The sequence below is a fragment of the Equus caballus genome, chromosome 15 (assembly GCF_041296265.1).
Source record: "Equus caballus isolate H_3958 breed thoroughbred chromosome 15, TB-T2T, whole genome shotgun sequence".
NCBI classification, from domain to species: domain Eukaryota; kingdom Metazoa; phylum Chordata; class Mammalia; order Perissodactyla; family Equidae; genus Equus; species Equus caballus.
The window spans coordinates 27244328-27260076 of record NC_091698.1 but is presented as its reverse complement, the minus strand read 5'-3'; the positions used below and the strand labels follow the sequence as shown (position 1 = coordinate 27260076).

At 52.0% G+C, this 15749-nt stretch overlaps 1 protein-coding gene, 1 long non-coding RNA gene and 1 other non-coding gene across 4 annotated transcripts in view; 2 read left to right on the top strand and 1 right to left on the bottom strand.

The window, feature by feature from the left end:
* Positions 1 to 15460, top strand: part of CNNM4 (cyclin and CBS domain divalent metal cation transport mediator 4) — a 35373-nt gene extending 19913 nt beyond the window's left edge. The window contains exons 2-9 of one of the 2 annotated variants that reach the window (XM_070236131.1): positions 4957 to 5100; positions 5467 to 5601; positions 6610 to 6779; positions 7055 to 7151; positions 8676 to 8738; positions 12321 to 12502; positions 12816 to 13741; positions 14262 to 15460. In XM_070236131.1, the coding sequence (XP_070092232.1) occupies positions 4957 to 5100; positions 5467 to 5601; positions 6610 to 6779; positions 7055 to 7151; positions 8676 to 8738; positions 12321 to 12502; positions 12816 to 13013 (989 nt within the window). In that variant the 3' untranslated portion in view covers positions 13014 to 13741; positions 14262 to 15460. The remainder of the gene's footprint in view (positions 1 to 4956; positions 5101 to 5466; positions 5602 to 6609; positions 6780 to 7054; positions 7152 to 8675; positions 8739 to 12320; positions 12503 to 12815; positions 13742 to 14261) is intronic. The other variant, XM_070236132.1, reaches the window with a different exon arrangement.
* On the bottom strand, positions 842 to 4367 carry LOC138917815 (uncharacterized). The gene is made up of 2 exons (XR_011426285.1): positions 3903 to 4367; positions 842 to 1435 (listed from the first exon to the last, which is right to left on the bottom strand). It is a non-coding gene; the product is annotated as an uncharacterized lncRNA (long non-coding RNA).
* MIR9144 (microRNA mir-9144) lies at positions 12969 to 13113 on the top strand. The gene has a single exon (NR_128216.1). It is a non-coding gene; the product is annotated as a microRNA mir-9144 (primary transcript).
* Positions 15461 to 15749: the final 289 nt, after the last annotated feature.

Sequence of the window (15749 nt, the reverse complement as noted above, 5' to 3'; positions counted from 1 at the left end):
CTTTCTAGCAGTGCTTGAGTTGGAAGTCTCAGGAAGCCCGAGTTCCAGGGGCAGCAGGTGCCAGTTTTTTAGAAGTTACTTTAATGTATGTGTTTCTTTCTGATTATAAAATTAATACTATTGATAATGGAAATTTTGGAGTTTCTATTCATAAAACTATAAGAAAGAAAACAAAAGTATAAAAAAGAAAACAAACCATCTTGAATCCCCTATGGCGTTAGGTTAAATCATATGAAATTGTCATTTTTGTTCGTCAAAATATTTGAATTTCATGTGGATCAGCCAAATGTGAACATTTTGCTATATTTCCTCAGTCTTTTTTCTTTGAATAAGGGAGCTGCTTTGAAAAATGTAGGATTCTCAGCTTTTGGGGTAGATGTATTATTTAAATTTTATGTTTCATTTCTCAGCCCAACCACCCCTAAAATCCAATTATCCAGTTAAATGGACACTAATAATAAAATGAGGTAACTCGTTAAAATAAAGTGCTATGTTAGATTTAAATTTCCTATAATGAGAATCATAAATTTAAGTCCTAAGTTGATGCTCTTATTTTAAACGGTAAATCTCTTAACAGTAATTTCTGAATTACAGAAACTTCTTCATTACTAAAATTCAAAATAATTCTTTCCCAGTCTCCATCCCTTTCCCCCACCCCTCTTGGTTACGTTTCTCCCGAGGATCATCCATGTGAACTGAGTCAGTCATTCCACAAATATTCATTGAACACTTACTGTGTGCCCCTCACTGACCTGAGTTTTGGGAACACAGACTGAATACAGGCTCTGCTGTAACGGAGCTCGCAGTCTAGTGGGAGAAGACGGGCCATAAACGAGAAACATGATGAGTAAGCATATTATATTGTTTATTTTAGGTGATAAACTAAAGACTGAGGTTGGGGTGCTGGAGGAGGGGCTTAGTTTTCAGTGAGGCCCTCAGGGTACGCCTCAGGGAGAGGGTGACATCTGAACAAAGACCTAAAGGTGGGGGCCAGCTGTGCAGGTGTGTGGGGGAGGATCAGGCCAGGTAGAGGGAGCAGCCTCAGGTGTCTGAGGAGCAGCAAGGCGGCTGTGTGGCTGACTGGAGCATATGAGAGAGAGAGAGGAGTAGGAGCTGGGGCAAGGGGGTCAGCATGAAGGGCTTTGGGACCCCCGCCACTCTGAGGAATGTGGCTTTTACTTGGAGTAAGTCAGGAGCCACTGGAGGGATTTGGGTGAGGTGTGAGGTGACCTGACTTCGTTTGTCACAAGAGGGTCCCCTTTGTGCTGCGTTAAGAGTAGGCTCGGGGTCCAGATGAAGCAGCGAGATGGTGAGAGGCTATTCCAGCCCTCTGGGTGAGAAGGTGCACGTGGCCCAGAACAGGACAGTCGCCATGGAGGCTGCCGGAAGAGGTTGGGTCCTGGGTGTCCGTTGCAGGCAGAGCTGACAGGATCTGCTGAAGGGTTGGATGTAGAAGGGTTTGGAAATAGAGGAGGCAAAGTTTACTCCCCCATGGCCCCATCACCTGGATAGACAGCGCTGGGGAAGGCTGGGGGAAGGGTAGGAGCTCGGTTTTGGCGGTGTTAAGTTCAGGGCGGTAGATGTCCACGAGGAGCTAGCTGTCAGCCAGCAGTTGGATATATGAGTCTGGAGGGCTCAGGAGAGGGCTGGGCTGCAAATATTTATTTGAGATGCCCTGACATATAGTTTGTATTTAAAGTCACAAGGCAAGGACTGAGCCCTGGGACCCTCCAGTATTAAGAGGCTAGGGAGAAGGAGCAGCCCCTGAGCTCAGAGGAACACCAGGAGAGCGGTGTCCTGGAAGCCAAGGGGAGGAAGGATTTCCAGGAGAGGGGAGAGAGTGACCCCTAGTCAAAGGCTGCAGCCTGAGCATGAGACTCCACCATTGGAGGTTGCCTTGGCAACAGAAGTTCTCTGGCTAGGGGAGGGGAAGATTCTGCTAAGACAAAAAAATGTCCCCTCTGGGCAGACAAATTAGAAAAAGGCAGACACAGCCCAGGATCCCATGGTGGGGCCAGTAGGGGATGACTGACTGGCCCGCGGTCTAGCACCTTTTTGTGAGGCCCTAACTGGCCTCCAGAATCAGCGCCAGTGCACCAAGCACTTGGCATGCAGAGCAGGGGTGACCGTCGCTGGGGCCCAGGTCTGTACACCTACAAGGGGCTGGTGTTTCAAAGGTGCAGCCCCTACAGGGCACCCACACGCGCCAGTGGATTCTGGGGACTAAGGAGCCTGGAGAGAAGGCGGGATGGCTGAGTGTGGCCCCAAGATTGGGCTCAAGGAATCGGCTCATTTCATCTGCAGGAGGGATATTTCTGTCCTTCAGAGAAGCCGCCAGCCTGTCTCTGTGAGGCCCCGCGCACCCGTGACTCTTGTTGGTCAGGGTCAGGATTTGTTCTTTTTTTTTTGAGGAAGATTAGCCCTGAGCTAACATCTGCTGCCAATCCTCCTCTTTTTGCTGAGGGAGGCTGGCCCTGAGCCAACATCCGTGCCCATCTTCCTCTACTTTATACATGGGATGCCTGCCACAGCATGGCTTGACAAGCAGTGCGTAGGTCTGCACCCAGGATCTGAACCAGAGAACCCCGGGCCACCGAAGCAGAATATGCAAACTTAACCACTGTGCCACTTGGCTGGCCCCTCAGGGATTGTTCTGAGCCGTGGGTTGATGAGAGGTCTCAGTGGGGAGGACACCTTCTCAGACTGTTGAAGCCTCGTCTCTTCTCTGCAGGACTCTGACTTCTGGGTGTGAGCAAAGTGCTGCTCGCTGAGCCACCTTCAGAGGCACACACTTCCCTGGGGCTCAGTCTGTGTCAGTTCAGGCACAGAGGGTCCTCGCTCACCCCGGACTCTCACCAGTTTCCCTTTGTTTGTTCCCCTTAATTTTGTTTGTTCCTCTTAATTCTTTCTCAATTATAGCAGTAAAACATCCTGTCAAATAGAACAATATAGAAGGGTAGAGAGTCGGGGATAATAGGGCCCCTCCCCCAAACTCCAGACCCCCCAAAGGTGACCACTGTGACCTCTTCCAGACATTTCCAGGGCAGTTCAAGCCCCCCTCGTTTCTGTGCGGGCAGGTTGCATCGGGCGTTCTGTCCTGTTGCTTGCTCTTCCACCAACAGCCGGTCTTGGGCTTCATTCCACATTTCGTCCGCCAGCCCTGTGCCTTCTCCCCCGGGCAGCAGTGGCGCCAGTTCAGCGCTCCTGCTCCGTCGCTCTTGATTTAGGCTGAGTCTGGTTTGAGGTTGTTAAAAAGACTGCTCTGACGGAACCCCTTTGCTTTTTGGCCTTCCTGCTTTTCAGGATAGATTCCTACAAGTGGGACTTCTGAGTCCAAGGTTAGGGACCCTTATTGTTGAGAATGTGCTGCCACATTGGCCTCTTGAAATGTACGCATTTACCTGCCCACTGATCAGAACCTGTCAGGGCCTGTTTGTCCCCCCAACCCCGGGCAGCAGTACTGGGCTTCTTAGAACGTGCTGGTCTGCAAGGTGCTAAGAGCTAGGTTGCTTCAATTCTGGTTCCTGCCTGATGACATAGTTTAGCTGGCTGCCCAGGCCCCTGGGAGCATCGTTTCTCTCTTAGAAGGGCACTCCTGGGTGGGCAGCCTCCAGCAGGCAAAGAGGCCCTGGGCCGACCGCAGGGTGCTGGCCCTGACTGGCTGCTGCCTGCTGTAGGACCTTGGCAGATTCTCACTCTTGTTGGTTCATCTCTAGAAGACACTGGGAATTTCTTAATTGAGTCTAGCCATGGTTCCGTCTAGCAAGGTGCTGAAAGTTTTCTGACCAAAACTCGTAGCTGAAAATAAGTGTATTGTAGTGACTGGCACGTGTGTGAAAAAGTTTCACAAAACAGTACTCCCCCCTCATCACATGTGGTGAACTCTAATATTTTTTACTTACTTTATTTTTTAAGGTGCTGGTCATGAGAACTGGCATCTCTCTGTTCTCCATAGGAGGCCCCTCAGGGTTCTGAAGAGCACATCCCGGGGTTGGGGGATTTCCTGTGGCCGTGGAGACCTGCAGAACACCCTCCACGGAGGAGTCCTTAGAGGGAGCACTCACGTTGGCTTGTGGAGGTGGAGCTGTGCGGGAGACCCCAACTGGACCTTCACAGCTCTCCCGGGGCTTTTCTCTGAGGCTGCTCCAAACCTGTGTCCCCTCCTGTGGGGCACACAGTTCCCTCTGACCTAGAGCGTAGGACAAGCCTTTCTTGGCTGTCTCCCTGTTGTCACGCACTGGGGCAAGTGGCACGAGAGCAGGGCAGGAGCCCCGAAGGAGGGCCTGGGCAGCCCTGCCACCCCACAAGGCTTCTGTGGAGGGTCCTTCCTCCTCGCCCTCTGCCTCCTAACTCTCTTGCTTTAGGTTGAGGGGTGGCCCCTCTCTAATTATAGTACCTGCCTGCCCTAATTATAGCCTGGGCCAGTTTGTTAATGGCTTTGAGAACGAGAGCCTTTGCCTCGGGCAGTATCACAGCCCCTCGGTGCCTGCAGGGGAGGTTTGCCAAGGAAAGCTGGGCAAGGAGTGTGAATGGCCCTTGAGGGGTGGGTCCCCATGGGGGGTGTTTTGTGTGGGTCCTCTGGGGAGCCCCATGTCCTGCTGGCACACTTGTCTCTGACTGATGGCTCCTCTGTCCATGAGGTGTCAGTGTGGGTCTTTCCCCTGCCACGAGTTCCAGGAGCCCCTGATATATGGCACCGGGCAGGACCTTACCATTTTCATTCTCTTTAAACAAATAGTCCATAGTGAAATGGCTTTAAACTAAAAATACTTTTGGTTTTCCTTTTCATAAAAGCAATATCTGTTTGCAGTAGGAACTTCAGGAAATACAGAAAAGGGAAAAACCACCCATGACCCCACCCCAATGACTCATGGCCCGAAATGCATTAATATTTTGGTGGAGGAACTCATGACTGGTCCGTTTGCTTTGGTCTGACTCATTGTATTGTGCCCCCAGGGAAGTCCCACCTGGCCATCGTGCAGAAGGTGAACAATGAGGGCGAAGGTGACCCCTTCTATGAGGTGCTGGGCCTCGTCACCCTGGAGGACGTCATTGAGGAGATCATCAAGTCAGAGATTCTGGACGAGTCAGACATGTACAGTGAGTTCCACTCTCTCCACAGGCCCAGACCCCGTTTCTTGCTCAGACCTGACATCTGGTGGTGTCCCTGAGTAGAAAGTCCACAGTGCAGGGATGTGGGAGGCCTGGCACTCTGAGACCCAGGAACTCCATGCCTCGCGCTGGCCAGGGCAAGCAGGGAGCACAGCGCTTGGAGCAGTGAAGAGGAGGCCCCGTCTCTTCCTCCCGGCCTTGGGGCCTCAGTGTCAGCCTGGGGACCCGGCCCTGACCGGACACTGCTGCTTCTGCCTGGAAGAAGGAACCACAGAGCTGGGAGCTGGCGGGTTCCAGTCTGTTCCTGAGTCCTTGGGGAACAGAGTTCTCAGTTCCAGATTGTTTTTCTTACAGCCGACAACCGAAGCCGAAAACGGGTGTCTGAGAAGAACAAACGCGACTTCTCAGCCTTCAAGGATGCTGACAACGAGCTCAAGGTGAAGATTTCACCTCAGCTCCTTCTGGCTGCTCATCGCTTCCTTGCCACTGGTAAGAGCAAGATGAGGGCCTTCAGGCGTTGCTGAAATACCGAGGGAGAAGTTCTGGGCCTCGGGGACAAAGGCTGGGCAGATGAAAGGTGTGAGGGAAACATGGCTGCCTCTGGAAGCTTCAGGGCAAGGCGGCTTACCTCCATCCCTGGGGGGGCCCCTGCGATTTGTTTTCCCTGTTAATGGGTTGCCATTGCAAACTTCTAGGAAACATCTGTGTTAGTTTTGAAAATAACCACTGAGAATTCCTGAGTGGGCACCGGCCTTTCCGGGCCCACAAGGCCTGTGGAGTAGGAGGGAGAAGGCCCTTCCACCTGCTGGGGGCCGCCCAGGTGCAGACAACAACCCTTGCGGGTCCCACCAACTCTGAGGAGCCTGGGTCCACTCTGTCTCTCCCCTCCCCCTGCCTGCATATGCCAGGTCCCACAGACTTCACCTCTAGATCAGTGACATCTCTCTCACTCCTCATTCAAAGCTCCCTTGGGGATCTGGGTGATTGATTAGAAAAACGCCTGCCTACTCCATCCCCTCCCACCCAATCTGACTTCCTTTCCAGCCCTCACTAGCTAAAGGTGTGCTCATTCCTTCTCCTTTATTTTTCCTGCCAGGATATCGATGTTGATAATGGTAGTAATGGTAATTACATTCATCAGGCACTTTCTGTTTGCCAAGACCGTGTCTAAGAGCTGTGCCTGTGTTCTCCCGTTTAACCTCACAACACCCTGTGAAGTTGTTAACCCCATTTTACAGATGAGGAGACTGGGGCACAGGTTAAGGAATTTGCCCAAGGTCATGTACTCTTAGCGCAGGAGCCACCATTCAAGCCCAGGTGGGCGGACAGATTAGAGTCTAACCAGCCCAGAGGCAAGGAGGTTTGGAACCGTCCAGGGAGGTTCGGAACCGAAGGGAAGGCCTGGCCAGTGAGGGAGCCGTCTCCGGCAGCGGTGGCCGTCTTCCAGGCGCCGCCCGGCCCAGGCCCCATGTGAAGCCCTCCTCTCTCCTCCTCCAGAGGTTCCACAGTTTAGCCCGTCTCTGATATCAGAGAAAATCCTGCTTCGGCTGCTCAAGTACCCAGACGTCATTCAGGAACTCAAGTTTGACGATCACAACAAGTATTACGTCCGCCATTACCTATACACCCGAAATAAGCCAGCCGACTACTTCATCCTCATCCTGCAGGTGAGCAGCCTGCGCCACACCCGTCCTCCTGTGCCCACTCTCCCCTCCTCACCTGCTGAGAGCCTGCCCTTGAGCCTCTGCTCCCTGTTGCCCACCCTCTTCCTGGGAGGCCCCCAGGGCAGTGCGCCAGAGCTCTTCAGGCCTCTGGAGTCAGCTGTCCCTCATGTGGCCCACGGTCCCACTCGCTCCTCACTTCTCCCTCTTGCCTTGTCCTTTTTTTCCCCCAGTTGTGTGTTCCCCTCACTCTTTGTAACCCTGACCCTGCGTTCTTTCAGGGGAAGGTGGAGGTGGAGGCTGGGAAGGAGAACATGAAGTTTGAGACGGGTGCCTTCTCCTACTATGGGACCATGGCCTTGTCCTCGTCCGCTTCTGGTGAGTCGCTGGGCCGCACTGGGGGAGAGACGTTGACTGGCACCCTAGAACCTAGGGCAGTCTAGACGGCTCATAACCTAGGCGGCTCAGGGGAGAGGGAGGCCAGTGAGGGCCAGAGCTGCAAGTGCCTTGAGGAGGTGGCCTGGAAGAGCAGTGACTTGCCCCCTTGGACACGATTCAGAGGGTGGAGGGGAAGTGATGGGAAGGGGTTTCTGAGCAAAGGCCTGGAGGGAGCCGAGGTTATGTCCTGAGATGGGGAGGAAGACCATGGGGAGTAAGGGCGTGTGAGGGAGCCCCAGAGGGTTGGGTGTTGGGTTGTGAGAGGGAGCAGGAAGCTGTGAATGGGTTTTAAGTAGAGGCAAGAACAACAGCGGAATGGGCCAGCAGGCAAGTGGGCCACGGTGCCTCATTGGCCGTGACAGTGGGAAGAGAGCTGAGAGCGGGAGGCAGGTGGAGGGAGGCTGCGGGCCCTGCTCATGAGGCCTGGGACAGGGGAATTGCGGCATGGGAGTGGGGGCTCCACAGTGCCCATGGGTGGGAGCCAGGCCAGGGCTGTTTGCTGGGCAGGTTGCAGATGGGCTTGGCTTTTCAGGGGACTTACCTACTGCCTTTTGGTTAAAGGTTGGTTCTGATGGAATAAAGGGACTTGGGGGCAAAGAGGGGACTGGACACCCTCCCACAGAGGTTATGGGAAGTCCAGGGAAGGGCCACTTTGGTCACCCCAGTGCCCTCTGCTTCTCCAGTCCTGAGTGGCTCCCTGTTAGTTGTGTGATCCCTTCAAGCCTTGAGAGGGGCCCAGGTTGCCATGGGCTAGAGAGTGAAAGTCCTCTTTGGTGCTGGGGGTGGACCACACAGTGGGGGTTGCTGCAGCTCCAGGCAGCTGCTATGTTGTGACGGCTGCTGTCCTTTGACAAAGAGGACCCCGTGGTGGGGGCCAGGGCATCTATGCGTATTGACGCCGCTCAGCTCATCCACTGGCAGGTCCTCTCTGCCCCTCCACCAGCATGAGCCAGGACTTTGCAGGTTCCTCGGGGAGGGCATGGGGAGACAAGGCTCCAGAGCCGGGTTTGGGAGCAGGCTGACCCTGTCTGGATAATTCAGGCCTGGAGAGGACTTCTCTGCCCTTCCCGAGAGCACGCCTTGGGCACAGCTTGGGGAAATCATGTTCAGAAAGGCACACAGTCCTGGGACACTTCCCCCAGGCCGCCTTCCTCTGCAGTGATGCCTCAGAGGCCTGGCTCAGAATCCTGGGCTGTGTCCCTTGACTTGATGGCCCTTAGTTCCCGCTTGTAGTGGCTGAAAGGGAGGGGACATGACTTCTGGGGAGCTCCAGAATCACTGTGTGAGCTCTGGGTCTGCTCCTGCCCTTCTCTGAGCAGGGCTTGTTGGTTGGCCCTGAGCACCCTCTCTTCTCTGCCTGAGGGAGCCTGGCCCCCAGCAGGTCTGCTTCTCCACCCTGTTCCTGTGGCTCCATGTCCTGCCTTCTGACCCTGCCATCACTGACCTTTTCCTCTTTTGCTCCAGTGCCTTCCACCCAGGTCGGGTGTCCGCCTGGCAAGCGGAACTCCCTGCTCTCCTGGCTCTCAGGTAACATGGCACGGCTGGAGAAGTTTGCACTGCCACCTGTTGCCTGAGCCCGCACACCACAGCTGCATTAACCTCTCCCAGCAGGCACTGGGGCTCCCCATATGCCTGGGGGCATTTCACCTGTTCCCACTTGTGGGCCAGCCTGATTTGCACCGGCTCTGCTTGGCCTAGGGTCCAGTCTTGGGTGGCCTTGCCTTGGTCCTGGAAGGCTTCCCCAAAGGTCTGTCAGTCCTTGAGACACACACCTACACACACGTGTGCACACACACACAAGCTAATGATATGCCGGGGACAGAGGGTGGCTTCCGCCAGGCTAAGCAGACCAGCTGTTGAGCACCCCGATCAGGGCCACACAGAAACCTCAGCAGGAGGACTTGTCATCTCATCAGCTTTCTCTAAAACACTCCCCACTTTTCTTCACAGGCTTTGCTTTTCCTTCTGTTGCTGCTGGTGTCTGCCTGCCAAGGGGAGGCAGCAGCTGGGCAGTTAGAAGTGCCCTTTTGGAATGCTGTCCCCACAGTTACTCGCTAAATGATTCTGGGGAGCTGACAGATGCTCTCCAAGTCTTGGTTTCCTCATGTGAATGGGAACAATGCATGTGCTCACGTCTTAGCATTGTTGGGAGCTGTGAGAGAATTGATATAAAGTGTTTAGTTAGAGCTCAATTACTATTTCTGTTTTTTCTCTATTACGACTAAAATGTGCCATTACAATCAGAGAATATTTAGAAAAGGCCAAATGCCATATGCTGTTTCTGGCCTTTGGTATGTCACACGCCTGAGCCCTGTCCCAGGATTGGTGGGAGCTGTGTTGGCCAGATTCATTCAGTTCGAGGGGTTCCCATCCCACAGATACCCAGGCAGCAGAGAGTAGTGGAGAGTGCTGGTCTTGTCATCAGATTTCTAGCCTTAAGAGCCTTCATTACCAGTGTCTTTGAGCTCCAGGCTCAGTGCATAACTTAAAAAGTCTCCTGAGGCCCAGACAGTCCTAAAAACCTATCACCTCCCTCGATTGTTTCGTGCAGCTGGGTATGTTTTCCTTCTTAACTGTACCAAAGCACACTTTTCAATTGATCCTCTTAAAAAAAATATAAAAAGATGACTTAGAAGTCACTTGTCCCTTTCAAACACAACAGCTTTTGGCTGTGATAGGAAGTAGGAGCTGTTAATGGCCTTTGAGCAGGGGGCTGGCTGGTGAGAACAGAGTGGTCCATGTTGGCTTTCATTGGCCAAGACCTCCGCCTCCCTCTCCGCTCTTTTGTACTTGCTCTTGTTTCATGTATGGCCAAGTTGATGCATACATGGTTTAAATCCTGATGTTTTTCCCTAATGTGGGAACAGAGGCGCTTTCCCATAAGCTGTCTAGTTAGAGCCACGCTGTGTTCCACCAAGCAGGTGTGCCTTCATTTGTTACTCCCTCCCTTACGCATGTTCACGCATCTGTATTCTAAATAACACCATGATGGAAACCTCTTTATGAAAAAACTTTATCTGTGTTTAAGATTTTGTCCATAGAATATTCTTTCAGAAATAGAATTACCAAGTCAAAAACTCCAATTTTTTTGTTATACTTATTGTTTTGTTTTAATCATAAAAGTAACATAGTTTATTTAGCAAATTGGGAAAATAGAAAAAAAGTCTACTCTAAAAAATAGAAGAAAATTAAGAAGCATCATAGTTTCATTATTCAGAAACAAACACTGCATAGTTTGGTGTATTTCTTTTTTTTTTTCCTTCTCCCCAAAGCCCCCCAGTACGTAGTTGTATATTCTAGTTGCAGGTCCTTCTACTTCTGCTATGTGGGACGCCGCCTCAGCATGGCTTGATGAGCGGTGCTGGGTCTGTGCCCAGGATCTGAACTGGTGAAACCCTGGGCCACAGAAGCAGAGCGTGCGAACTTAACCGCTCAGCCGTTGGGCTGGCCCCTGGTGTATTTCTTTCTAGGACCTCTATTTTTAATAGGTCATGTCACTAATTTATATTGGTTTTAAATTCACTTCCTGTTTCTGGAGTGTTAAGAAGCATTAATTAAAAGCATTCCATCATCCAAATAATTGATGTGAAGTATTAAGTAAAGCCCTAGTATTTCTGTTTTTTTCTGGAACTTAGTCAGAAGTGTTAAGTTAGAATAAGTGTTACGTGCACATGATCCTCTAATACCCAGTCATAGAATATCAGACTGTATACTCCTAGTTTTATCAATGAGGTTCAGAGAGAGAGTATTATTCCCCCCAGTCTCCCGTAGTTAAAGCTGTACTGGTCATTCAGTCACCTGGATTCACTGTTTTTTGTTTTGTTCTTTTTTTTTTATTTTCAAGGATTGGCACCTGAGCTAACAACTGTTGCCAGTCGTCTTTTTTTTTTTCTTCCCAAAGCCCCCCACTGCATAGCTGTATATTCTAGTTGTAGGCCCTTCTGGTTGTGCTGTATGGGACGCCACCTCAGCATGGCCTGATGAGTGGTGCCCTGTCTCTGCCCAGGATTGGAACCGGTGAAACCCTGGGCCGCCGAAGCGGAGCGCGTGAACTTAACCACTCGGCCACGGGGCTGGCCCCAAGGATTCACTGTTTGCTCTTTCACTGGGCTATTTGTTAGAATAGCTAACTGAGTAGTTAGTAACTTAAAGTTTAAGCAAATCAGCTTAGTCCACTTCCTGTTTGTTTAAAACCAGCCAGCATGCCTTCACAATTAACTTCTTTGTGCATTTCATTGTTTTCTAAGTGTTCTCAAAAATAAGAGCTAACGATGTACAATAATATGTGCGGTTCCTTTTTCAAAATAAGGAGCTGGTTCCTTCCTCCTCTGAGGTTGAGTCATTCCCCTTTCCTGGTTATGATCAACTGAATGGAGGCCTGTGCTGCCCCTAGTGGCGGGAAGAGGCGCTGCCACCACCACCACCTCAGCTTTGCCTCATGGGAGGGGGACTTGGACCAGGCCTGAGAATATGCCGCAGTGGGCAGCCTGGAGCTCTGGGGGCTCTAGATTCCTAGGGGAGGAACCTGCTGCCCCCTCTCCCCCTGCCAGATGGGCCAGGGGCTCATGAGACACATGAGGGGGGGACTGTTCCACAAGGAACAGGTCATGGGCAGAACATGCCTTTGACCTCTTAGGAGCGTTTTAAGATGTAAACAAGGTGTCATGTTGAGGTGGTGTGTGTATGCATTGTGAGAGAGTGCAAGGTATATATTCTTCCTTTAAATATAATTTAAAAGTATGCAGTTTATGTCTCTTGGCATAAGCTGTCACTGAGACAAGGATAGCAGCTTGTCTGCCGTGCTAGGGTGATCCTTGCCCTTGACTGGTCAGCTGTCAGGGAAATGAGGGGTTTTGTAGCCATAAACCTTCTGTGTCTTTGGTTTTTTGTTTTCTGCGTTGTTTCAGTAGACTTTTTAATACTTATTGCACAACACTCCTGAATACACTAACTTGTTTGCTTTGATGAGGTCAGACCTTTTGCAGTTAGAGCTTCTGTTTGTCCTTGAGAACTGTTCCCGTTCCTGGTGGGGGCACCACTCCCTGGGCATCCATGGGACAAGGGCACCAGGGCGGCTCCTGGCCTGACAGCCTCTCTCTCTCCCCCCAGACCGCTCCCCAAACCACTCCACCACCCTTAGTCGCTCAGCCTCCCTCAGTTATCCGGACCGCGCGGATGTGTCGGGCACGGCTCCCCTGGCAGGCAGCAGCAACCAGTTTGGCAGCTCCATCCTGGGCCAGTACATCTCTGATTTCAGTGTCCGGGCGCTCATGGACCTCCAGTACATTAAGGTGAGTGCTTCCCACAGCCCTCTGTCTGGGCAGTGCCGTCTTCCTCATCTTGGGCATTTGGATCATTCTGCCGCAGGAGTCAGCAACTTCTTTCTTTCATCCACCACATACAGCACAGAGGGCCCAGACCTAAGATGCGTGTCCTTCTTACTCTTGCTCTTCACTCTTTCTCCAGGCTTCTGGATACCACCTGGTCATGTCCTCTCTTCTGGACGTGCAGCCTCAGTCCCGGCGGGTCCTGTTTCCCCTGGTCTTTGGTGGGGTTTGCCTCCCAGCCCCTACTCTCTGTGAACCACATCCCTTCCCCCTGCAGATCACCCGGCAACAGTACCAGAATGGGCTGCTGGCTTCACGGATGGAGAACTGCCCTCAGTTTCCCATGGATGGGTGCACCATCTGCACGGAGAACTTGGCAGAGAAGCCTGAGCTGCCTGTGGTGGATGAGACCACTACTCTTCTCAACGATCGTAACTCCTTGCTGCACAAAGCCTCGCACGAGAGCGCCATCTGACAGGAGGGCCCGGGGTCCCCCGCCAGCCCTGCGGGGGCCTCCCCAGTGGGCCCACGTGAAGATAGGGAGCCTCTTAGGCCAGAAGGGGTGCAGATAGCCTGTCTAACTGAGCAGCCAGATGGCCTCCAGCCTGTGGGGGACCCGGCCTCAGACAGGACCTCTGAACAGCTCTCAGGTGGCAGCTGCCCGGCCCTGGACTGGTAGGGCAGGGGGCCAGCTACTGTGAGCAAGGCTGTTTTTTACTGAGAGAATTTCTGAACTAAGCTCATTGCTCCTCTTTTTAAATATCATTTGGGGAAGGGAAGACAGGGTTAAGGAACTTTATTTAAATTTTTTTTCCACAAAAACTTTAAAAGGGGTAGGGTTTCTCACCCCAGGAAGCCATAGCCATAATCTGCTCCCAGCCATGACCTTCTGGCTTGTGTCCCTGACTCAGGGAGCCCACTCTTCCTCCTGCTCCTCCTCCAGAGATGGGATCCCAGAGACCCACTGGAGAAAGGTTTTCTCTTGGGAGGAAGACAGTTCTTCCCAGGAAGCGAAGAACCAACTCGTGCTGAGAACAACTGCCTGGACACGTGCATTGAGGCTGTCTGACGTCGCTGAGGCCAAGGGATTCTGGGTAGTTGTGATCAGGGACATGATACTCCCAGCTGCAGAGAGGAGCACACCTACTCCTATCAATCGCTGGATCCAGGAATTTCCTAGAACTCTGCCGATGGGCTCTCCTGGTGAGTTGGGGCTAGGCTGAGGACTCTCACTGCCCGCCGGCCCCCCCCCCCCCCCCCCCGCCCTGTTAGTTTGCTTTGTATCTGCCACTTTGGACAACTCTCCCCTTGTATTGGGGCTGACTCAAAGTGTTAGGCAGGGGCTCACACCTTTAAGATTGCTTACCCCTGCTCCCCAGGCCCTGCCCTCACTTTTACCAAAGGTTTCCCCCTAGGTGGAGAGAGCATCTACGTTAGAGGTGAATTGTCTAGGATACTCCTTTCGGTTCCAGGAGGGATGCTGGTCATGGGCATCCGCGTTGTTGGCAGTTAGTACCATCCCCCTCCTGCCCCACAATGAAAGTCAAGTCTCAGTCACTGACCCAGGAAGCCCTTCTTTCCAGACTCCCCACTTCTGATCCCAAACCCTAATGCCTCTTGGGGATTGAGGACAAGAGGACATGTAGGAAGCCAACCTAAGCAGATTCTTCATGCCCTTTCCTCTGTGGCTAAGGCTTACCTGACCTTGTTCACACACTTACAGAACGCAGGAAAGGAGGTTCCCCCCGAGAAGGCAAGAGCTGGCAGCCTCTTTCCCCCGTGTCTGTAATCCTAGTGCAAGATGTCATCCTGGCCTTTGCTGAAGCTAGTGGTACTGGACCCTAAGAGCGCCACCCACGTGAGATCCTGCCTCAGCGCTGAAATCCTTTCCCTGGGGCTGAACCAGCCCCTGCTGCAGAGCTCCAGGCTTCCCACTACTGGGGAGGCTGCGGGACCAAGGTCCATGTTGGCCCTTTTGTTGGGTGGAACAGTTGCTGGGGCCCAAGATCAGGCAAGGGAGACTGCAGGCCTTCCGCCTGAGTGTGATTGATTCACTCCTCAACCAGTGCGTTTTGTCATCCCAAGTGCTCGCTCTTCAGGTGCCCAGAGAGTCCTAACTCTTGGGTCCAGGAAATGCCTTGCACCAAGTATGCCTGCCCCCAGCCAGTTTAAAGTCTTCCTCAGTCACTGAATTTATTCCTAAAAGTCTGGAGAGAATGTGGCAACACCGTGGGTTCTCAGCCATAAGGAAAAAAGACACCAGATCTTTGTTCCCTGTTGGGGGAAACCCCTTAGTTTTCTACAGGAGCAGCTTGCCTTCTTTTCTGAGCCCACAGAGCTTGCAAAGCTGTGTTCCTGAGAGACCTGAGTGCCAGGTGGAGCAGACTGCCTTGGCCTGAACCACGAGAGTGTGTGTGAAGTAAAGGGAGCAGGTACACACACTTCCACAGCTACCTCTTTGCACACATGGTTACTATGGACGGATGGTCCCTCCTCCCCTCCCTCCCCTCCCCCTTTTATAATCACTTCTTGCAGAGGGTCATAATTATTTCCAAATATTACTGGTTCGATGACTTCTTCCTCCCAGTGCAATTTTTCATTTCCTATTCCAACCTCTGGTTCCTGGGCTGAGCCATACCCTGAAGCTGGCCCCCTGCGCGTCTTCCTGTGAAGGGAGACCTTTGCAAATGGCCTCCAAATGGGTAGGCAGGTCACAGCCACCGTAGCAAATAACTCATATTTATTTTGCATAAGATTTTAATTTGTATATTTTTGTGATTTATTTTGGCATTGTTATGAGTTTGACTCTCGGGGAGTTTTGTTGTTATGACTCTTGTGTCTTTTGTCACAAAACAATGATAATATTTGCTAAACAATATATGGAATTTATTTTTGATTGGTAATAAAAAATGAGATATGAAATCTTGGTGAATCTGCTGTTGACTGTTTGAGCTCTGTCAATATTTGCTGCCTGCCATAGAGACAGAAGTAGCTGTGGTTGGCCGTCCCCCGGACAGGGCAAGAGGCAAGTATTCTAGGGCTGTTTAGCAGTAAAAAGGAAGCAGAAATGTTATTTACAAAACATGTATAATCAAGGCTGTTGTCACAGGAGCTAGAGCGTGCCAGCTGCTGTTAGACATACAGGGCAGATAAGCTCCACTGCCACAATTAGGAATCCTGTAAAGTGGACGCCACAGGGTCTTATGTCTGC